The following is a 25655-nucleotide window of genomic DNA, read 5'->3' on the forward strand; positions in this document are numbered from 1 at the left end:
TTTTATTTATTTTCAAAATAGTAAAATTGTACATACCTAGCTAATACCTAATATTATAGTTTTGGATAACATATTCTTCTGGTACCTTTAGGCATCTCTAGGCAACTAATTTGAAATTATATTTAAGAGTTGAACTAAGTTGCTATTTGCTTGCCATATTTTGAGCACGTTACCTAAATTCCTATATTATTATTATTTCATCTGCGATGGAGATCCCCCAGAATGTAGGTAGGTACACGAAGCGGACTCGCGCACGAAGGATTATTATTTGTGTGTCGCTATTATACTCTTAAAGTTTTATTTTATATATTTAAATTCTATTAATTAGTATTTATTGTTATAGCAGCAACAGAAACACACAATCGGTGAACATTTCAGAAGTTTAGCTATATCAGTTCTTGAGATACAGCCTGGATACGAACAGACAGACAGACTGACGGCGAGACAACGAAGTCTTAGTAATAGGATCCCGCTTTGTACCCTTTGGGTAGGGAACCCCAAAAATCAAATCCCAAACTTATTTCCGCCGTTAGTAGCGCCATCTGTTCCCATTAAGTATAAGATAAAATTCTTTTTAGTTCCTATTAGTTTTAAAGATGGCGCTTCAAGGCTACAGATGTAACAAACAGTTTTCAAAATATGGTGTCTGTTCTTATAATAGGAATTATTATTTTATTGTATGTGAAAGAAAATAATATTAAAACAAAAAGATTAGAAAATTAGAGATAATAAAATAATTGTAGATTTTAACATAATATTATAAATAAATATATAAGTTTTGGTTTATTTATTATTGTTTAAAAATAAGAGCACGTAGACATAGTTTACATATTTCTGAGTAATTTAATCTTTAGTTCTTAAAATATTCTTAAGTTTTGAAATTGTTTAACATACTAAAATAATATAATATCTTCTTCTTGTCAAGTCTGTTTATTAAGGATATTTTGTCAAGATTATAATAATTATTATAATACATCAGTACTTATTTACAATTTTGCCAAGGTTTGTGACAATTGTCGTCAATAGTTACTACAAAATTAGGGTAGAATCAAAATAAGGTAGATATTTGATCCTAAGTAAATTGAAACTAAATATATTTCAAGTATTTACCTCAATCGTAATTTATCGTAGACTTGAATGTAAGTCTACGATATAGATAATTAGTATTTTAATTACATTTGCTTTTGAATACAACTTGGAAAAATATATTACACTATAGGTACATAAGTAGATTTCGATTTCATTATTAAATGTGAAACTATAAGTAGTTCGTAGTTTACTTTAGATTCGATTAACATATTGCACAAAAATGTTGACTATCAAAATGCAAGTAATTTTTGGTTCCTTCAAACCATATTTTTTGGTAAAACATAAAATTCTCTATCTTAAATATTAGGTAAGTATTCCATACATTGATTTTTTTCTTACTTTTACAAACTGAACCTAAACTTCATCTTTTGCACATATTTATAATAACTCACTAGATGTTTGTCCATTTTATAAAAATAAAACACTCTTAATACTTTACTTAATACATTCTAAAGTTTTGGTTTAGGTTAAACAGGCACAAAGTAACTAGTTACAATAGTACTGGATCTTCGTGAAAAGCGAACTGTATCGGGCACCCGCAACTTCTAATACTTTCTTACACTTTTGTATGTTACATTCTGTCCCGAATCTCTCCCGGGCACGAAAGTCATCACGACTGTGCAAACAGAATAGGCATGATGACTTTTTTTTCTCATCGGTAATTGAAAGACACTTAAAAAATAGAAACATCGTTGCAAGAATGACTCTGATAGCTTAAAAATTCACCAAGATATGACAATTCAAATATCTCATAAAAAGACCTGCCCGAAACGCTCAATAGCGCATACAAAGTGCTACGAAAGTATGACGTCAGTCTTTCGTAGTTTGTACGCATCGGGAGACAACTTTGTTCGACAGGTATATTAAATATTGCGTTTATGAAAGTGGTTTCATAACAAAAGTTGCTTTTAATTGCATAAGCTATCGAATCGTATACAAATATTAAGAAATTAAATTGAAAAAAAATTCGACTTGAATATCCAACTTTGAAGGCGCATAACAAAAAAAAATACAAATACTATCGAGCTGAAATTGTGGGAACACTTATTTTTTACCGTGATTTCTTTATTTTATTGACAAAATTCGCTAATCTTTGACCTTGTCATCATCCCTATTATATATCGATGCAAATTCAAGGTATGAAAATCGTACCCTTGGAATACTTCATAATCTTCACTATCCGTTCCCCGACAGTACAGTTGATAGTGCATCCACGAAGGTCATGTACTTATATGCCTATTCGGCGCGATTCTCGATCGCACTTGTCAGCAGCTCGTGAAAATTAGTGCTGATGTAACAATCAGTCTCGGTCAGCATTGGGACAGTACTCGGTAGGCAGTTCACTCGCAGTACCACGTGGTGCGACGAACTTTCTTGTCGCCATACCGACGCACCTCGCCCGGCACACCTCGCAGAGAATTATCTAGAAAGAAAAAAATATTATTAGTACTTGACAATTTATATGTAAAAGACATTAGGCAAAATCCTCGTGCCAAAAATTATGCCGCAAGTAGCTCTAAATTGGTCACAACTTTTATGAACTTAACAAAAAGTAATACCATTAGACTACTTATACAAGGTGTACTTAACAAAAATAAGTGATACAACTTTAGGGAAAGACCAAAAATTTTTTTCACTTTTGTATGGGGAAATTCGTGACTTTTTCACTTTTGTATGGGCCCTTGCCCATACAAAAGTGAAAAAAAAATCGTCTTTCAGAGCTGCTACTTTCAAAGTGAACTCTCTACAAGGAACACGTACGCACCCTAAAGTATTATCACTTATTTTTGTTACACCCTGTATAAAACCAGCATTATTATTTAAAAGAAAAAATATCGCATGCAGAATACAATAAAAAATACTTAAAAACATACGATTACGCTATTTTTGTACGCTATTATTATTAGTACCATTGCAATAATTGTTATCATCGGCTCGTCTTAGCAAGAGTAGGAAATATCAAAATAATAGAAAAATAATTTACGTACTGTTACGTACTAAGATACACTAAAACTAGCAATATTCAAGTAATCATTTGAGCAAGCGATAAAAATAAAGCCCTATTTGTAGGTAATTCGTCGCAATTCCTCACGATATTCATGCTAAAATAATGACTGGGCAATGGGCATGTCAATGTAAAAAATGGTTTAACCGAGAAACGTGTCCCTTTGAATGCATAACAGACCGAATATCTGCAAACGACATCGCAGTACGAAAGCCTGATAAAATATGTATTGTTCCGACTGCACCGAATCCACAAAGCCATGCTAGAAATAATCCAAGTCACTTCAAAGAAAATTTCGGAAGAAACCCATAGAATACCTCGCGAAAATGGGACAAAGACAAAAAACATAAAGCAAGCCTTTAAGTACTGACCTACAAAGCTAACTCATTAGCCGAATTCACGACTACGAAATCCTCTAACAGACCTGGGGAGAGACGCGTTTGTTAATAAGATTATGTTGGTTTGGGCGTAACGCTTATTTTAAATAATAGCTTACACCAATTTGTCACATTTGAGGGCAATCCTCATAAATGAACAAATATTTACAATGAAGATGGGTACTAATAAAGTCTTGTAACTTATGCATAATAAACAACGATTCTATAACAAAAGCTTTATTTATGCTTACATTTGTCGTCATTTCTGTCGTTTTCCGATGACTCCTGGCTGTCCATTGATACCATGGATACTCTCTTCTTGCGTTCTTGCAGCAGAAGTTCTGGAAAACACAACAAAGATTATTTTTAATAACTCTTCTTACATAGTTACACGTAAAAATCTGGTGTAAATTTTTAAATTTGCTCAGTAAAGAGCATCACTAATCAGGCAGATCTTTACTCATAACAGTTTTATAATAATTGTTAAAGTTATTAATTACTATCATTTTCTAACGATGACATAGACTGGGAATATTCGGTGAAATCACGGAATTAATGACAGTGATCTAAACCACAATTTATCACCATCGGTCAATTAGTTTGTATCCAGATTCAAATGGACTAAAAGCTATCTTCTGTTGTAATTTTTTAGATTCGTCTGCGAGTATTTCGGGTAATTTCATAACTTTGAAATATTGTAATATTTACATAACGAGTATCGATGAAGTGTAGTAAAAGTACGTGCTGTGCAATTATATGTCACATAATAAAATTAAAAATATTCTACCAGGTAACATATTGACCTCGTACTCCGAATGTCCTATTATGGTGGTTAATTACAAGGGACTTTTATATAATAATATTCTTTGTAAGACTACAGATTACTAAATAGTTACTTGGTAAGGCTACAATAACTGTTAATAAAGTGTTGCCGCACATTTAATGTTGATTATTTGATTATACTTAAATTTAATAAAGAGTTTGACAGACAAAATCATATTATGGGGCTTATGTTAAAATCTTAATAAATAACTAATAAAATATATTTGTCTCTGACAAGTTTTATGAACAGGCAGAATTTAAAGAAGGACGTCTTAAAACATAGATAATTTTCTTTTCTAAGTACCAAACGTATAAATCGATTTATTGATTCCTTGTGCAAAAGCTGTATTATTTCTAATTCTAAGTAACAGTTTCTTTTCTAACATTACTGTTTTAACATGAACATTATGGTTTTGTATTCTGTCTTGATTCTGTCACTTTCATTGCTCTTTCGCGTACAGCGTATTGCCATAATATTGCACTAAGTAAATCGACTGTATCATTTTTAATTCGTATACTCGTAGCTATTGAGGTTATCTGAAATTTTGACACAAATTGAGTAGTTACCCAGCTTTCTTTATTATATATGCGAAAGTATGTCTGTCTGCGTGTCTGTTACCTTTTCACGCCCAAGCCGCTGAACCGATTGTTCTGAAATACTTTTCATCCCGCAAAAATGTACGGTTCCTGCGCGATAAACAAATTTTGGAGCAAGGGAGTTGCTTGCGTCATCTAGTGGTTAATAATTTATAGGTACTTTATTACAACATATTGTACTTTATGCAATCCTATGCAATAATATTTTGAAAGTAATCAACATCTTCGAGATACCCTTACTGTCGTCTATTGATAAAGCAGTACAACACAAGTCATCGACCGGACACTCGCCACTCGACTAACGGAACTGCACAAATACTCGTCTAATAAAGTGTATCCTTTATCAATGCGTTTATAGCTTCGGTCAAATATTTCTAGTTTATAGCGAGGAGATAAAGGGCAAAGAGAGCCGTCTCAACTGTTAAAGCTGTTAAAGTCTGTTTCTGAGATTTTTACGGAAGTTTATGTATTCATTCGTTAGCCTTTGATTGGCCGAATTCAAAATATTAACGAATCGACAACGGTATTGAAAAGATCCTGTTGCCTGTCAAAACACCTTCACAAGTCAGAAACCAGTAGGCCTACTACGAAACCGTTTTGAGACTCAAACAATCGGACGAGAATGCCGCGTCCTGCTCTAACAACGTCATTTCACGTTTGTTAGAGCAGGACGCGGCATTCTCGTTCGATTGTTTGAGTCTCAAAACGGTTTTGTGGTACAAGCCCAGGCTTTAGTATTTAAACGCACGTCACCTTTTTCATTTAACGAGTAGTTAATTTATATTTTTTGCAGTCATTTTATCTAGTTGTATTCATACGCTCACGTATGTTCTGACACTTTGTATCGGCATAATTCTTCAATCCCCATAAGAGCACCGGTGATCGCGACAACAATATAATACAATAGCATTTCCTGGAAACTGTGATCGATGTATTAAAGTCCGTTTATTATTATTATTATCAGTATATGTACCTATTATTATTGAAACAATTGTAATGCAGACCACAGCACATGAATCATGTCACAGGGTACGTTACATACAGCAGGACAAGTCGCCATGAACAATACTGTGGCGCATACGCTAGTTACTCTTCTACGAAAAAAAAATTACATTTCATTATCTTCTCCAGAGGTTCCCAAAGTGAGCGCCGCAGCGCGGCGCCCTGGTGCACCGTGGAAAGGCAAGAGGGGCGCCGTGAGTCGATCCTCCATCATTATCCAAAACCACAAATATTTTGAAATAGAATTATAGTATTAATTATGTAAATCAGGTAGATATTTAGGGTAGCAGGGGTCGCGCCCCACGTCGCAGACAATACGTGTTTAGTGTTTTAGTGTTAGTGTTAGTTTTTAGTATAATTGTATGTATGTTAGTCTATAAGGTATTTATAACATGGGCCATATATATATATATATATATATATATATATATATATATATATATATATATATATATATATATATATATATATATATATATATATATATATATATATATCGTTTTGTAATTTGTAAAATTTTGTCACGGCACGGCGCCCTACTCTACCTAGTAGAGTAGGGCGCCGTGACAAAATATTGTGTAACTGCCGCAGGCTGAAAAAGATTGGGATCCCCTGATCTACTCAATTACTTTTAAAAATATTATCATAAAAGCGATTAACTTTTGTTTTTACGACTTTTCTAAATGTCAATACAACACGTTTCACGTCATTATCTTATTAATTAGCTTGCGTATTCGCAACACAATTTGTTTGTTGTTTGCTAAATCAACTGTTTATTGTTGACCTTTATTAGGTAGTCTATAGTCTGTCTGTTGTTGTGTAGATACTGTGTTAGGTACTTACAACGCAAGCCAAGAATTGTATTTTTCTTAAATATTATGAACCGCTAAGTATTGTATATAGATTATAGGTACGTAGATTTTATGCTACGCACCCAGTGTTGTTAAGGTGACGCCTTGATAATCTTTGAATTACCCATAGCATAACACGATTGGTCAACTTTTATACACAGAATAATTAATCAAAAAGACCTCTATAAAAATAGGGATTCTAATTTCGCCAACAGAGGAGAGTTATTTAAGCTTCCAAAATTTGTACATAGATTAGTTCAAGCATACGCTATAATTTGCGCATAGCTTATGTGAAATATATTTATGGTTTTTAATTTAAATAAAACTTTCGCGACAAAAACCATTTTGTCGCGCTTACGCCCTTTCCATTTCTTGCTGTTCCATTTCTTGTCGGCCTCTCATAGAAAACAAGCAATCTAAAACATATCCAAAACGATTTTTTACTCTAACGCAGCGTCACCTTAATGCATTGTTTTTAAAAGGCAATTTGGCATAACACTGATTATAAGAAACACGGATAATATTGAAAGTTGGCGATGGGGCTAGAACCGTTGCCAATCCGCCTACTCAGAGGCAATAACACATACATTATATAAATATGACATGCCTCGGTAGTTTGTTACAATGGAAATGCGCGAACGAAATTTGGACAAAGAATGCCAATGAACTTAGAAACTTAAATGATTCAACCGCCCATATAACTGCGTATTATTATTGTAATTACTTTTATCCTAATTTTGTGTAATAAAAGAGTATTATCAGATCCATAAAATATTATGTCTAAATACGGATGCTCCAAATCTGTTCTTAAATTCATTCATAATCATCAACCTTACTTAGATTTTAGAACATCGCGTTGTGTTACTTGCGCTCTTTTACTTTCGCTTATCACTTTATTATTTAATCAGTCAATAAATTTCATAGATCGAGATAAAAGCGAAAACTTCTGTACTACTGAGCAGACCTTAGATCTAAACTGAATTTTAATTTTTTGTCTCTAATCTAGGCACAATCAGAACAATCATAATGACGAAGCAAGCTTCTTTGTCGGCAGTCTTGCTGCACTGGGTTAATCATGAACAGCTAGCCTACTGCTATAGATGCTATTTGTTATCAATGACACAATATGATAACAGGCATAAGACTGATGATGATGGCAGCTCAGTCTCAGGGTCAGGCACATCCGCGTTCTAGCCAGTTGCCGGCTCGCCAGCTCGGCAGCTCGCCTCAGACATCTTTTTTAATTGGCGCATTCAGAGCGTGGCCCGTGCGTTACTCGCGGAACCGCAATTTCACCAGAACCATCATATAATTTAATTAAACTCATCCAAGACGATTACTTTCATTCTTTGCATATTTTAAAAACATTAAAAAATACGTGTAACACTCAGGGACTGCCGCGGTAAAGCTATTGCATAGCATTTTTTATCAACTTATGCAATTATAATTCGCATACGTATCACGCACACAAACACCGTACCGAAGTCTGGCTCAGCCCGCGCCACCGTACCGGTCGGAGTGAGGGGTTAGGTTTTTTCGTTACGGAATTTCTTGCTTCAGTCACCGCGCTCAAAGCCTATAGGTATACCTACTATAGCTTAAAAAGTACGTTCTCAAGTTGCTTTACAAAAATCGAAGTGGCACTTGATGACAACTTGTTTAATTTGTCCATTTTTTCACCATTTTTTCACCTTTCACTGCCTGAATCCACTTTCGTAATTATTTTAACACCAATTACGAGTAAAGAGTTAATTTTCATAACTTGTTTTAAATAAACATCGGTATCTAGAGCTTTGTGAAATAATTTTGCAACGAGAAATAAGAGACAGGTCCGACTCGATTAAGGTATCGATTAATTCGGCGACTACATGACAACTTCCCGCTGTTGGGACTTGGATTTGCTCACTACATGGACAATTTGAAAGTTGGAATCACATGCTGGTTGTTGATTTAAATTATTATAATTTTGACGAAAAACAACTACAGCTTTAAAAACAATGTGAGAAAGTGCGTAAACGCGTAACAAGTGTAAATCCGTGACGCTTAAGAAAAAAGATTTCCGTTCCCATGCATGCACTTTATGCAAGACCAGCTGCTCAATAAGCAGTCATCGACCTTCGTGCGTCAGCCCTGTGCCATCGCCGTTGCCAGATGATGACCAATTAAAAAAGTTCAGCACATTATGCGGGACCGTCTTGAGCGCCAGATGCATGAGAAAGTAACGTGACGCTCAAGTATGCATTTAAATTAGTTTAATTATAATTGCTCGCTTTCATTTAATAAATGTTATAACGCTGTATTACCGAGTTGTATCCAGTGTATTATCCTACCAAGTCAAATAAACTACTATGTAAAATAGTGTTTTATCAGGGCGAGCGAAGCGAAGTCCTAGTATATCCCACAATCTTTACATCTTGTGGTACACTTAACGAAAAAACTATCACGCCTATTGATTTGTGCTTTACCATAGTAATTTTTATTAACATGTAGATGTGTTATCATCAGTCAGTCAAGGTTTGACGACGCGAGCCCTCACAAAGCTCGGCTTCTAGCTAGTTTTATTTACAATCTAGCTTTTGCTTGGGCCAGTCGCGCGCATAATCTAGATTCTAGCTGATATGTCTCACGTGAACACTATACTATTCCAGAAAAATGTGTAAGTATGTATATAAATCTCTGGCCTAAACTACTTCTTTGCTAAATACCAAAATCCCTTCAGTGGTTTTTGTACACTTTCGACATTACAATATTAGTTTGATGTGATGCTTAGCTATAAGCCTATAGTCTATTCTATATACTTACCATAGGCTTTGGAATAGCTTGCAGCAGCGTGGCTAAAATTCATTTAGTAAATCTCTCGCATATCTAACCGACACAAAATACGGTTTAGGTATATTATCGTTTGAATCAGTCTATTGTCCGAGTGCAGAGTGTATTGATAGCGACCACAGTATGATTATAAGCTGGGACCGAAATGTTCAACAAATAATCATATTACGTTGAAATTTGAAAACTGACGCGCGGATAAAACAAGCCAAACACTAGCGATTTGAATCAGTAGTGACATTATTACACGTGACAAAGGGCATAATCATCAAAGTATATTGCTGCCCCCAACAATATATGTGATTGAATAATTTTCATGTTTAACTAGTTGGTATGTGGCGCGTTACCACCGTTATGTTCGATTTATGCTGCTGGTCTTATATGGACGATTTTAGGTGCCTGTGTTAATACGATAATTATTTTAGCGAACTTTCGCATATCATATAATTTAACTAGCAGTAAGTATTTAGGGTAAATTAAAGTAGTTGGCCATAATGAAATATCAGCTAGCTGGTTCGCCAATAAAATTCTTTATCAATTAATATAATCTGTATCCCCTTATCCCTTTGCCTAAAGATTCTACTTATTAGGTAGGTCAACCTGTTACAGCTTTTCTCTTTGCACTGTCTATTGCTTACTCAATTTACCGCATGTCGCACTAATATCACACAATAAGTGCGAAAGTTTATGGGTCGGTATGTTTGTTAGTTCTTTACTTGATATAGAACTAGTTGATACCTTTAATTAACACATATTATGCTACTTTTTACAGTGGGTAAAATAAATATCACAATTTTCCTTAATAAACAGTGGGTAACGCCGCGGAGAATATCTAGTTTTATATATGTCGCAGCCGACTGGTTTAAATACCTAGCCGTTCAATCAAACAGCTTTACGTCGTTTAGTCGACTTGTTGACTACAACGTTCAACACTACAGCTAGACGACGCTTAGCCAACTGGTTTAATGGCAAATTGACTAGGGTGACCATTAGTTTAATATGTAATTTGGGAGAATAGGAAAACTTTTTGTATTTTATTGAAAGATTATTCTCAGATTAAGTTTAAGGCGTGACCAAAAGTTTAATGCAATAAGTATAAATAAAAAATTCTGAGGCGTGTTTTGTGACGGTCGCCGGCTGCTGCCGCAGCACAGTCACAGTTCTAACCTTACCTACTTTTGGACTTTCTGGATTGTGTTTGTTTTTTTTTGGCGGGGGGCTGTGCCCCCCGAGCCCCCCTTTTGTTTGATGACGGTCGCCGGCTGCTGCCGCAGCACGCTCGCTGCGCTCGCTCGGCTCCCTCTGTGTTGTGGTCTAAGTTCTAACCTAACCTAACCAACTTTTGGACTTTCTGGATTGTGTTTGTTTTTGTTTTGGCGGGGGGCTGTGCCCCCCGAACCCCCCTTTCGTGAGGGCTGAAAAAACTGTATTCTAACTAATTTTTAACATATTTAGTACATACAATAATTACAGCTGATTTATTATTTACTAGATGATGCCCGCAACTCCGTTGCGCCAAAATTCGTTTATCGCGCGGGAATCGTACATTCTTCCGGGATAAAAACTATCCTATGTCCTTTCCCGGGACTCAAACTATCTCCATGCCAAATTTCAGCAAAATTGGTTCAGTGGTTAGAGCGTGAAGAGGTAACAGACAGACAGACAGACAGACAGACACACTTTCGCATTTATAATATTAGTATGGATGGAATTGCAATAAATACCTTGGTGATGTATTTCATAATCCCGTTATTTCTCCTCGAATATTTGTTGAAATTTTGATTCACTCGTATGTGCCTCCATAATTTTTGTCTCTTTAATAACACTTGTAACTTTTATTAACTACTTTCTTTCCGAAAAACAACCACAAACACCAACAAACACCTGCTAGTTGACGCCATATTGTAAATAAAACGCACCTAGCGCCGCAGCGGTGCGCGCTGAACTACTTCAATTAGACGGCGGCTTATGAATCAGCTGTAGTGTTGAACGTTTTGAGCGTGATATATTTCATAATCCCGTTATTTCTCCTCGAATATTTGTTGAAATTTTGATTCACTCGTATGTGCCTCCATAATTTTTGTCTCTTTAATAACACTTGTAACTTTTATTAACTACTTTCTTTCCGAAAAACAACCACAAACACCAACAAACACCTGCTAGTTGACGCCATATTGTAAATAAAACGCACCTAGCGCCGCAGCGGTGCGCGCTGAACTACTTCAATTAGACGGCGGCTTATGAATCAGCTGTAGTGTTGAACGTTTTGAGCGACTAAAATATTCAATCTAAAAGCTAGACGTGTGATTGAATGGCGTTGTTCAGTCAAAGGGCTAGCTTGAACGGCTATTTAAACCAGTCGGCTGCGACATATACATTTAAAAAACTCAAAAGAACAATAGAATAGAGAAGAAACACACCTTTCTTCTTCATAGCCTGCTCCCACAGCAGTGACGTGATCTCCTCAACCCACTGGTTCCTGACGACGGGGTCTCTGGTCTCCAGCTTGTAGGACTTGAGGTTTCTCTTCTTGTACCATATGCCAAACTTGTACTGGTCGTGCTCCTTGGCCGTGATGCCCAGGTCGTCCACCGGGATATGGTCCTTGTACATAAAGAACTCCACCGTCAGTTGCTGGAAAGGATACGTGAATAATAAAAAAATGTAATGTGCTATCAAAAAAGTTGATTCATAGGCATATTATTTGGTCGCGTTATGTCAAATGCAGCCAAAACAGAATTGACTTGGTTGTTGACGTTGACGTTGAGTTGACGGACCTACGTCATTTGGTCTGCCAAATGACGTAGGTCCGTCAACTGCCTAGGAATCAATTTCTTCGATGGTACCTACAAAATAATATATTAAAGGTAATTTTTGACATCACATATACCTATAATTATAATTGTATATAACTTAAGTCCTTTTTACTTTTTTATTTTTTAATCTGTATATTATATTGTGTGCCGAAAAAGTAAACCTGTTCTGTTCTGTTCTGCTCTGTTCTATTCTATTCAGAAATTAATTCCACAATAAATTACCTATTATAGGAGCGAAAGTATGTCTGTCTGTACTCTGCTACCTCGATTTTGATAAAATTTAGTATGGAATTAAAGATCTCTCTTGAGTCCCGGGACAAAAGACATGACTACGGTTCTGGCTCGAAAAATTAATTTCGGCTCAGTAGAAGCATCATAATATTTTTTTGATATAAAATAAGAATGTCTTAAATAAAATCATACAATTTTATTTTGCTTAGCAATAAAATCACATGTGATTATTTCATGTCCTAGTGTTTTGTTGACCTTACACTTTTCAGAAGCCCTATATAAACGTTCCCTGACAAATTGTATAATGTATATTTACTTAGAATTACATAAAACATAAAGAAAACCCTCTCGTATAATGAGATTGGCTAGCTCACGAGGCTAAGTCGAATGTCACATTTTCTACATGATTAGAGAACTTGTGTGAGTGTCTATTTAATTTTAAAAGTTTTTACTCTGATTATATATAATAGAGATGTTCCTCGTTCGATCCAGTCGTTTTTCACAAAACTACAACATAGTATTCTGAGTTGACATAGTCAAACAAAACCATTTCACAGTTTGATAATACTGAATATAACTTAAAGAGAAGCCCCATAATATGTTGCAGTGAAAGACTAGAATTTGGGTAATGGGGGGTGACTGGTGAGCCAAGATCTTTTTTTTATCCCTTCTTTATAGAACCGCCGATCAAAATGTATGGAATTGACATAAGACGAGCCGAACGTCAACGTCATATTAACGAACGCTTATGTCGATTCTTTAAATGGTTGGCGATTCTACAACGAAGCGATAACGAAAATGGCTAAGTGGCCTGAGGGCTTAGACAAGCGCGGCAAGCGGTTATCATATACGCTAACGCCAACGCCACAAAATGTATGGGATTTGACATTAGTATTCGCTAGCGAAGCGATGACTTATGTTGTATGGCTGGTCTCTGCTTATGTCAAAGCGCATACATTTTGTTAGTGTTTACGATAATCGCTTGCCACTTGTCTACTAGAGCTGATGTGCTATATAGTAGTTATAATGTCGATACTTTTTATCGACAGGAATGAGTAAATAAGTAGAAAATAAAATGTAATGAATGATTCACAGTACTTCCTGTGCGTAACGACTTACTGCGGGTTGCGGGTGTCTACCGGACAATGGAATGTTCTTTGTGCATAACAGTTTGGACTTTGCTGCGTTACACAGTGGATATTGATAATTGTACCTACTATAAAAATCTGGGCCGAATTTTCAAACCTCCAGAGCTTAGCAATTTGATTTAGGACCTGCAATATGGTGTCTTGAAGAATAAAAAACTAGGCCTTTACATCCGTTGTGGATGATTTATACAGTATTTTTCAGAGCGAAGTAACCTCTCCTCAAATACTGTAGTGCCTGGGACAAGATTTTTAAATGTCCGTATGGTTGCCCAAGCGCATACGGCATTCTCGCATCATAGTCGGCCTAGTCCAGAGGAAAGAACTAGTCTATACGTCTGGGACCAACAGCTATGTGCGGGTTTCCTCACGATGTTTTCCTTCACCGTACCAGCGTCCGTATTATGTACTTGAGATCAGAAAATGTCTCATAGGTACACGCCTCCACCCGGGTTCGGACCTGCACCCTCTAGGAATGCGAACCATTAGGCCACGGACGCTTTTTTGAACACTCTCTTGAAGAATAGGACCTTAGTTTTTCGTAGTTAAACTATACAATATACATCATACCAGATTTACCTAGTGTCTGCATTTTGCAATATACAATGCAATGAACAAAACATTTCATCGTAACTAGGGCATACCGATAAGGTACGTCTTAGGTTACACGAGCTCGATCTAGAATTAGGTGGATCATATCACCAATTATTCCGACGATAGCAATAATTAATCAAATGCTATTGGCGATAGCAGATTATGCTGTAATTTTGTATAATTGCTGTAAACCCTAAATGTTCATAAATTGAATTAAGCAAATTATAACCGTTAACCTGACCTTACTAAGATAGATAAAATTCAAATAAACTGGCCTAGACAACTAGCACTTGATAATAATTTCGAATACGAAATTAGAAATCATAAAGATTTATGGGATTGGACATAACGCGTCGCTGTGTCAAGGGTGCTTGCTACGCCTTGTGTATTGTGATTAATTCTCATCTTTGGTTTCTAACTTTGCTGTCAAAAACATCTCTAGGAATTTAAGCTCATATTAACAGCAGCTATACATTGAAAAGCTAAATTACTAAAATACAAGGTTATATTAAATTACGTCCACAAAACAATTTTCTACCAATAGTCAATACCCACAAATAGTGATCCATTCGCTACTCATAACTAGTAACAGTATTTCCCTCCCATACCCGTATATGAAAACTAGCAATAGAAAAAGAAATGCCTCTTTAGTCCATTAAATTGAATGGCATCCGTGCCAGCGTACAAATGAACGGTATTTAGAGTAAGCACTACTCGCAACTGCGGCAAAAGTAGCATAACGAACGCGCATTAGGACTTCCGGCGTGCGTTGATACATGCCTTATTGGCCAGTTGTGCGACAATTGCGATCTATACATAATTGAAATAGCACAAATTTCAAGCACAAAATATTGTATGGAAAGTAGTTAATAAACCAAATGTGAACTTGGTTTACTTTTTTAGCTTTACTCTACTTACTCAGAGCGCGAGCTCGGAGGAATCGAATGCTGAGGAGCAAATTCGGGGACGCTCTTGACATTGAAAAGTACTCCGTACGCGCTCGTAATAATTTTGGCAATTCCGGAGCTTAATGCCAGAGTACAGAAAGATGTCTCTATTCCAATCCTACATAGTTTGGTATATTTAATCAGTTCATTAGTTTCGTCTACTCTTTACTCAGTCCTTATCTATTCTGTACCCAACTATCACGCAATGATAAGACATTAAGCATAACAAAGGCTGCAATCTGCCGGCGCGCGGCGCGTCGCGCCAGGCGCCGAGACGGGCCCGCTATAAACTATTTTTGTAATATCTTCCCAGTATCTCATTATACGCTTAGTTAAGGAGAAGCACCCAATAAAACGTAAATTATTACATAAAACATTCATTACAAACGGTTGACACTTTATTAAATTCTTATTTGTTTTCATGCATTTTCACATCATTATTTTTAGCGATTTAGTGAACGTATTATGTTTAGAAGTTTTGAATCATAAAGCCCATAATATTACTGGCAGCATAACGCTGCATGATTGGATTAGATTCTAGATATGCTCAGCGAAGCGGGCAGATAATATCTGGTGCAGTATGAGGCAAAATAACCGTACATTATACATAACATATCACTTTGCACGAGCGCGACGTAATGCAAGCTGGTGTAATATGAGCTACAACAAAAACTTACACGCATTGAATGTCCAAAAGTATTAAATTGTGAATACTTTGCTGTAGGTAGAATAGAAATACTGCTGCTGCCAGAACTAAATTCCAGGCAGGTAGATTCTGCCGTTAATTTCGTTGTCGAAATTTTGTAACGCACGGAAACCGTCAATTTTTTTCTGCATAATCTTATATTTTTCCGAGACTTCAAAATTCATTTAAATTAGTAGGCTTTAGCACGAAATAGTATCTGACAGGCAGACCCACTATTAAAATTATAATACTGGCATAACTCATGTTAGTGTAATGTTTCAATAGTAGGTATTCCCCTTAACATCTATTCATCCCTTATCTACCGCCAGTAGCCCGCCAGTGCCCCCGCAATCACAATCACAATTATTTAATTCGATAACCAGTGAATCATACACATCGTGACTCAGTCGAATGTTTAACGACAATTTTTAAACACTTATCGAAACAATTGAGCGATGTTGCGAAAATATGAGTTATGTACCAAACGTAACCAACCAAAATGTAAACACAAAGAAAGTCGTATTATTTTAGTATCGCACGTGGTTTGTTTCTGACCTAAATATTTTACACCCACTTTTAATTGATTTTGATCTAAATAAAAACAAAATTTGAGGTATAAAACTCAAACAAATACAAATGCAAGTTATTTGGTCGAAATAATATTATTTTTGGAATGAAGTTCCTTATTGTTTATTAAAAAGATCTTAATTCTCAATAATAATAACTAAAACAAAGTACCTATACGAATTACGAACTCGTACCCACCCAAGGTATTAGAGACTGGGTTAAACATAAACTTTATTGGTATAGGAGTAGGATAGTATTATGATGAGTAGCGTTTAAATGTTATGCAAAAAACCACCAGCAAATTACTCGTAATGGTTAGCCGGCAGCTGCCAACGGAATGTGGAAAAGAAATCGAAAATTGCATAAATAAACATCGCTGTAATCAGCGGCATAATTTATTGACGGAATAAATTACATAAGCGAGATAAAGATGATGGATGGCACTGACCTTCCGGTAGACCACGGTGATGAGGAGCAGTTTGTCGAAGAGGAAGACCCTCATGAGCTGGCGCCGTCTCCGAGCGTTGTCCATGGCGTAGAACTCGTGCTGCCGGAGCAGGCGGCCTTGGTTAAGGAGGTTCAGGTACGGCTGAAAAGATGGAAAATTGGAGTAGTTTCTAGATGACTTTGACTGACTTTGAGTCTCGATGATTTACGTACAAGATATTAGATTGATAGTCAAGAGTTTTTTGAAAACCAAACTAAAGATTATGAGATTGTGTTATGTTATCACATATTTTGTTTTAAGTCAAACAGAACAAACCGCCGTACTCAGAGACATTAATTAATTATGATTAACCTTCAATTTAATGAAGAGTTTGACAGATAATGTATAATTCTTAAATGTCAAATTTTTAAATTATCTACTTAATACATTTAGGTAATTAATGTTCCACTCTGAGTGCTGCAGTTAGATACCAACAACTAGCGATAAAATGGAATATCTACTCGTAATGGAGATAACACTTTTGACTATCAGAATGAAAATTATCGTGCAGAGGTATGAATTGTGATATTAATAAATAATCACCTCATTACACTCTTTAACGCTCAATAACTTGTTGAAATCGGCCATTAGTTATCGCTTTTTCTCGTACATTGTAATTTTTTTCCTCACATGAGATTAAGCATTTGCATATTTTTTTCATGTAAGCATGACTTACGGGCATTGACATCTTAAGAGCAATATATCTTATTAAAGAGAACCAAAATACACATTTTGGTTCTTTGTTTGAATAACAGCCTAACACCTTTATGCATTACGTGTAGACATTGTCAAGTACATGAGTGAAAGCTCACCGGACAGTCGGTGATGTTTTCCAACGCCATTATGCCGTCCACGGCTGTTAGGACGCACTCAATCATGGTTTTCGCCAGTTTCAAGCTCTCCAACGGCGTCTCGTCGCAGTCCGACGACTCGCCGTTGCTCCCGCCCGTCTCGTCGGAGTCCACGCTCAACTTCGATATCCGAGAATCGGACTCCATCCTCTCGTTCTCATAGTTAGTGTACGTCTTGACTAGGTCGTCCAAAAACAGCTTGTACCTCGGCAGCCTTTGTACTGGTTCCAATAAATAACTAGATAGATCTAATCGGTCGCCTAACTCTAATTGTCGTTCCTGCAAATAAATTAACTGTTTTAATAAAAGTAAGAAAGTAAATTTTATCACATATTATTTAAAATTTTAATCCCGTTTTGCTCTTTTTTGGCAATTAGTAGATATTAGAATATGTATTTCAAGGGTAAATAAATATTAAATAAATTTTATAAGTATGTACGTATCGATGTATAAAATGTATATGTATGTTTTCTAGCATATAAATAATGTGTGAGTACATTCCCCAATTTGAGAGCAATAATGAGTAATGACGGATGATATGTGATCACCAGATTAGCAGCTGTAACTAGACTGAGGAGTGTGTTCATCTGTGACCAGATAAAAACTTCTACCACGTTATGCGATATAATTATATAGCACGGGTACCCACCCGCCTACTGAATAAGGAAAAATCAATCGTCGTTGCTTTCCACAACCGGTACAAGAAGGAGGAAATTGTGGCACTCTCACGTAAAAACGAGCAACTCAGCCTGGCCAACCTAGGTTACACCAATGCATCTGGAAAGATTTTCGTCAATGATCACCTAACCCAAAGAAATAAAACACTTTTAAATAAGGCCAAAACTGCAGCAAAAGAAAAAAACTTCAAGTACGTCTGGGTTAAACACTGTAAAATATTAGCAAGAAAATCGGACACCTCACCCGTTTTTTTTATAAGAAGCGAAAAAGACTTAATAAAAATAAACTGAACACTTGTATAAAAACAATTAAATTCATAATATTTTATAATATTAACATCGGTGAGCCCAACAGTTTGAGAACCGCTGATTTCTACAAAAAATTTATTTCGGCAGAATACACTCAAATCACGCATGTAAGTTGGTCTTTACCTATAGTAATCTTACATGTAATTCACTTAGTATGTATTGCCTTAAGGCCTATTTCCGCTTGTATAATAATATCCCAATGTCCAAAATCCCTCGTACCTTTTTATACTACCGCCCACAATATATTTTTGTTTTTTAATATTTCCAGCTCAAGTACCTACACTAAATACTTGCAAGCAAATAAAATCTTTGCATTATCTTTAAATATCTTGCAAAAAGGATATAATCACTACATTTCATTCCTATTTATAGACACAATAATAGATATTTTATGTTCAAATTATTTTTCAAAACACTTTACTACCTCTAATTATTGTTTATTACACGGTACTTTAAAACTAAAATTCATTAGTCAATCTGAGGTTTTCAAATATTTTAAAAATATATTATTTTATTTACGACAAGGAAGATTTCATATAATATTTTGTTTACTTTATTATCTAGCACAATATAATAATTGTATCATATTATTATCTATTATACCCAAGATTAAAACTTTAAATGTAACCTACGTAAAGCGAATTTATTTTTATCGAACTATACCTACACTAAAATTAAGTTTAACTATTTCGTACTGTTACAATTATTATTTACACGCCATATATTATTTATACATTATGCAAAATAATCTATATACATTAAACAATGAAATAACAACTAATACCTATTTTAAACTACTTTTTGATGTCACTGATACTATGGTTTTATGTTATTATTTGCATAAAAGAGATTTATATGTCCATATTTCTTATTACTATAACCATGTACATATTATTCTGTTAGGCATTATTTTCGTGAGCACTGGATTACAAACTTACCGATTCTCCTCGCACCGTCAATGGTATACATATTATAATTACTCTTCAACAAAACAGAAACTCCTTATCATGTTATTATCTCGTTACACACTGTCTCACACTTATTATGGCCTGCATTAATTTTAATATTTATCACCAAAATACGCGAGGACTCAGAACTAAAACACATAATTTTAAAAGAAATCTTATGTTAAATGATTATGATGTGATATCTTTAACGGAGACGTGGCTGCTCGACAGCGTGTGCGACGGTGAACTATTTGATGATCGATATGTTGTTTACCGTAGGGATAGGAACTATAGTTTAACTCGTGAAAAATACGGCGGTGGCGTATTATTCGCTATAAAAAAAGAGTATACAGCCATTGACCGTCCCGATTGGTCATCCTCTGCAGAGGATATTTGGATAACTATTTCTTTAAAAACATCTCCTCATGCAAGTGTAAAGTTACATATGTGTACTATCTACCTGTGTAAAGCTAACCTAGGCAACTCTTTTAACTTGCAACTTTCGAACTTTGTACAAAACTTATCCTTAATTGTAAATTCGTGTCCTAATGACTTATTTCTTATAATGGGCGATTTTAACTTAAGCAACATTCTTTGGAACTCAGACTGCAATTCTAGTAATGTTCTATATTCGGGTGCCATTAGCGAAGCACAGACGAGCTTTTTAGATACTTTAACTGAATGTAACCTATCGCAATACAATTTCTGCAAAAACATTAATGAAAGAATATTAGATCTGGTCCTTTCCAATACTCAATGTGTGGTCGCAGCTTGTGGTTCACCACTAGTACCTGAAGATGCACATCATAAATCTCTAGATATAAACTTAACCCTAAGAAGCCAAAAGCCACTTGAAGTTAAGCCACGAAAAAAGTACATATATTCCTTGGGTGACTATGACAAAATCAATTCTGAATTAAATAACATTAATTGGGAAGATTGTCTTAATAGAGGCTCACTAAATGACGCAACGACTATATTTTATAATCATTTATATCACATCATTAATTCCCACGTTCCACAAAAATATATCAGTAATAGTAGAAACTTTCCAGCTTGGTATAGTTCTGCCTTAAAAAAAGTTCTTAAGGAGAAATACAAATTCCTACGTAAATACCGTACGTATGGAAATACATCAGATTATGAATCTTTTAAATTATTACGCAAAAGGGCTAAGGCCTTGGAAGACAGTTGTTATCAATCTTATTTAGATAATTGTGAACTCGCGATAGCCCAAAACCCCAAGCTCTTTTGGTCTTTCATAAAAAATAACAAGTCGAGCACTTGTTCATTTCCGTCCTCTTTGATATTTGATGGTCACAGTACTACCTCGGGCGAGGAAGCTTGTTCTTTATTTTCGGATTTCTTCAACAGTAACTACTTGCAATCATCCACTATTTCCACCCACTCCCCTCCAAAAACAAATACAAATGATAACTCAGTAATATCAAGTATTGAAATATTACCACAAACTATTAATAAGTTACTCGGTACAGTTGATGTCACTAAAGGCGCGGGCCCGGATAACGTCCCACCCCAATTTATATCCCGCTGCTCAGATTCCTTGACGTTACCTATTACCCTATTATTTAAGCGGCCTGTAGCAGAAGGTATAGTCCCAAACATATGGAAATCAGCCTTTGTTTCACCAATTCATAAGAGTGGTAGTAAAAATGAAATAAAGAATTATAGACCCATTTCAAAACTGTGCGTGTTCGCCAAGCTTTTGGAAAAAATCGTTTATACACAAGTATATAGTTCTCTCGCAAACCTTTTTATTCCTGAACAACATGGTTTCCTTCCGCGCAGATCAACAACTTCCAATCTCTTAACCTTCGTTGAATACATTGCTGAGAATATGGACTCAGGTGGTCAGGTTGACGCCATCTTTACTGATTACAGCAAAGCTTTTGATCGAATAGATCACTCGCTGCTTCTGAAAAAACTTTTAAACGCCGGAATTCATGGGAATTTGTACAGGTGGTTCACCTCTTATGTTCAAAATAGGTCTCAGGCTGTAGTGGTTAATGGTTTTACCTCCCCGTGGACTACTGTACCATCAGGTGTCCCCCAAGGTTCTATGTTGGGACCCCTACTATTCAACCTATTTGTGAATGATATACACACATGTTTTCGTCACTCTAAATTTCTTTTATACGCTGACGATATGAAGGTTTTCAAAAATATCACATCACTGACTGACTGCTACTTACTACAGGAGGACCTTAACAGGCTTGAAAAATATTGTCGAGACAATAAGTTAGACCTGAATACTAATAAATGCTATGCGATAACGTTTAGTCGGGCTGTTAAGAACGTAAAGAACCTCTCCTATTCACTGCGTGAACAGTCTTTAAAGAAAGTGTCAGAGATTCGTGACCTAGGCGTCATTCACGACTCGAAACTCTCATACTCCAAGCATCTGGATCACATTATTTCGAAGGCCAACAAGTCGCTTGGGTTTGTAATCAGAATGAGCTCCCAATTCAAAAATATAAAAATCCTAAAAATACTGTATTGCTCGTATGTACGTAGTGTCCTTGAATTCTGCTCTCAAATTTGGAACCCTCAGTACATTACGTATATAAACAGGCTGGAATCTATCCAAAAACGATTCGTAAGATTTTTACAGTACAAGTGCGGTACATCTGACACTGACTACGAATCGAGATGCAGAAGGTTTCACATGCTACCCCTGCGTCTCAGACGTCAAGTAGCTGACACTTGCACATTTCTAAATATTGCCCAAAACAAAATAGATTCCTCCCTTCTTATTTCCAAAATTAACCTGAATGTCCCTTCACGCTCACCCAGAATATGCTCCTACAACCCCTTTTATATTCCTTTCTCCCACTCAAATTATAGGAAGAATTCCTTTTTCGTAAGAACACCTGCTTGCATGAATGATTTGATTAAACACCATGACATTGACATTTTTGATTCATCTACTTATACCATCAGAAAGTCAATTAATCAAAATTGGTTTGAGGCTGGTCACTGATTGTTGGCTTCACTACATTTGTATTACTGATAACGTATGATGCTTTTGTAACGTGTTTTTGTATCAATTATAAATACTTGTCTACCTAAATGTAAAGCAAATTTGTTAATGTTTAGATTTCTAATTGTGGAAACATGTTAATAGTGCATAGAAATTATTCTGCTTTAATTTTAATTTATGTTTTTCACTGTATGTTTTCCGTGCAAATAAAAAATAAAATAAAATAAAATAAAAATTAGGTTAAATGTAAAAGTATTATGAAAAAAGTATATTACGGCTCAATTTTGTAGAAGTAATGGACGAAAGTAGAATAAAGTAAGGTAATAAAGAGACAACGAAAATACCAGTACCCGCAAATAGCAAAAATTTAAAATGTTCAGTGAAATTTATAATTTTCTGTACATGAAAGGAAAGTTACCTTAACATGGAGATAATTGGGGACATAGTTACATGTCAAGGCGTCAGATTACAACACGTGCTCTTATCATAATACAAGTAAAATGTTACGTTACGAAAGACTGCGGGCACTGTCATCAAACATGTGTTACACTTGTCAGCTATGTAACTTATAGTTTTATTTAAAATATTTTATGTTGACTGAACTTGTAACTATTAGGTAAGTATTATTTAGTAATCCGTACCTAAACTAACCCGACAAGAGTAAGTATTTTTTTCGTGATAGTTAATATCTTTAACAAATAAGTAATAACATTATTGAAACAAGATAACGCCTGCAATTCCATAGCCCCAAAGTTTATCACACGGGTACCGTACATTGTACCAGGGTAAATTATGTCCTTTCCCGGGACTCAAAGTATCTCCATACCACAGACATAGATCAAGATAGATACCGCATGTGTATGTACTTCGCGTGCCATATTATCGCGATCTTAAACGACGAATAATGCTCGTCTTTCGAAAGTATTTTCTTTAGTCTGCGCTCCACCGTTCGGAATTGGACGTCAATCGGATTGAAAAAATGCCTAATTGTGCCGAATTGAGCTGTAGAAATTCGGATAGAAACGTTGGTGCCTAGATAATGAACACGTTCCTTATCATCGGTACGTCATAGTAGGTAGTAAAAAAGTGGCACGCTCGTTTTCATACAAATGGAGGGACATGCGGTATCTATCTTGATCTATGTCTGTGCTCCATATTAAATTTCAGCGAAATCTGTTCTGTGGTTTGGGCGTGAAGTGGCAGTGGTTCTTAACCGGTGGTCCGCGGACCACCGGTGGTCCCTGGAGGCATTCCAAGTGGTCCGCGAAGCCATTCTAATTCCTAATAGTATGTGAGAATTAAGAAGTTAGTAAAGAGTATGCAGTCACATTTAATATTAAAATCTGTAACTTTTAGATTTTTGCCAAATAAAAGAAAATTAGTGCTAATTATAAAGTTGTCCTTGTTTTCTTTATCAAAAAAACTCTTAGTTTAGGTAAACCAACCGGGCGGTCCCCGGCTAGACAAATACCTACTTGGTAAAATGGTCCCTCATGACGAAAAGGTTAAGAACCACTGAGATAGACAGACACAATTTCGCGTTTACAATATTATGTATTAGCATGGATTATATACCAACATTGTCCACTCTCACTATAATCTATATCTATTACGGGTTATAACTGGAATAATAAACGTATGATTATGCCCAATCGATAATGCTCACTAAGTAGATGCTAATACATTCGGCATAATTCCCGTAACGAGGAAGTAATATTCCACTCCGTAACAATGCTACCTACTATTTTGCTGAGGATTAAACTTGCGAAAAGAACATTCAATATAAAGGCGTTTTATTAGCAATAAAATAAGAATTTGCATTCCAATAAAAATAGCAAAGCCAGAGCCCTAATCATAACATTTTAATTGCAAAGCGACGCGTCGCCGACAGATGTAGATTTTTTTTTGACAAACTAGGACAAACTGCATTTATTATTATCTTTGGATAATGCGTTGTACAATAATCTTTGGATAGTGCGTTGTTACTTGTTTGTAAACTGAATTAAATATATGTTACGTTTTAGTAGAATAACGATAAGATAGCAACTATTTCAGGAATTTACGGAAACGATAATACTTTTCACTTATCTGTGGAAATTCCAAAAGTCTAGGACAATAATGTTTTAAATTTTGCACGGAATTTCCACGTGGCCTATGTAACTGTTATGTTACAGGAAATACAATATGTTCAATAATATTGGTTTTACCATTTCCGGTATTTGATTTTGAAGTTTGTTTTATAACCAGTTAAAAACCGCTACTGTTTGCCAAAAAAGGATCCAAACACTAGTGAAACATTTTAATTGAATAGCGTAATTTATAATATAGTGTTGCATTTTGTTATTATTGTGTCTCGATTCGTGTAAAAAAATTTGGGAATGTACTATCAGAGAAATTGATTCCTAGGCAGATGGGGGACCTACGTAGTTTGGTAGTGTTATGTCAAACCCAGCCGACAGATCACAATTAACATTGAATTGGCTTGATCCGACCAAATGACGTTGGTCTGTCAACTGCCTAGGAATCAATTTCCTCGATGGTACCTAAGTACTTACTTGGAAAAAATGTTTATGTTCATATACCAGTCTCGTCGCTCTCTTATTATTTCTAGAATACATTACGTACATGTTGAACCTCTGCTCCTGCAATCAAATAAAACATTTTAATGAAACAATAATTATTTTAATGTTTTGATGATTCACTACTACCTATGTGAATGATCATAATCATCATTACAATATTACGACTTCTAAGGAATATTTAATGCTAATTAGATAAGTATTTATTTGCCAACGTCGAAACATCGATAGGACTTCAGACTTCGGACTC

The 25655-nt window shown here is 35.5% G+C and overlaps 1 protein-coding gene across 2 annotated transcripts in view; it reads right to left on the reverse strand.

Moving 5' to 3' along the window:
* Positions 1-2157: 2157 nt before the first annotated feature.
* The window catches only part of LOC121726541 (FYVE, RhoGEF and PH domain-containing protein 4-like), a 37649-nt gene continuing 14151 nt past the window's right edge, over positions 2158-25655 (reverse strand). Inside the window, exons 3-9 of one of the 2 annotated variants that reach the window (XM_042113955.1) lie at positions 25382-25468; positions 17854-18171; positions 17003-17143; positions 11990-12203; positions 3723-3812; positions 3466-3518; positions 2434-2512 (exon numbers count right to left, since the gene is read on the reverse strand). In XM_042113955.1, the coding sequence (XP_041969889.1) occupies positions 3466-3518; positions 3723-3812; positions 11990-12203; positions 17003-17143; positions 17854-18171; positions 25382-25468 (903 nt within the window). In that variant the 3' untranslated portion in view covers positions 2434-2512. Of the gene's footprint in view, positions 2513-3465; positions 3519-3722; positions 3813-11989; positions 12204-17002; positions 17144-17853; positions 18172-25381; positions 25469-25655 lie in introns of both variants that reach the window. The other variant, XM_042113948.1, reaches the window with a different exon arrangement.

The sequence above is a fragment of the Aricia agestis genome, chromosome 1, assembly GCF_905147365.1.
Source record: "Aricia agestis chromosome 1, ilAriAges1.1, whole genome shotgun sequence".
Taxonomy (NCBI): Eukaryota; Metazoa; Arthropoda; class Insecta; order Lepidoptera; family Lycaenidae; genus Aricia; species Aricia agestis.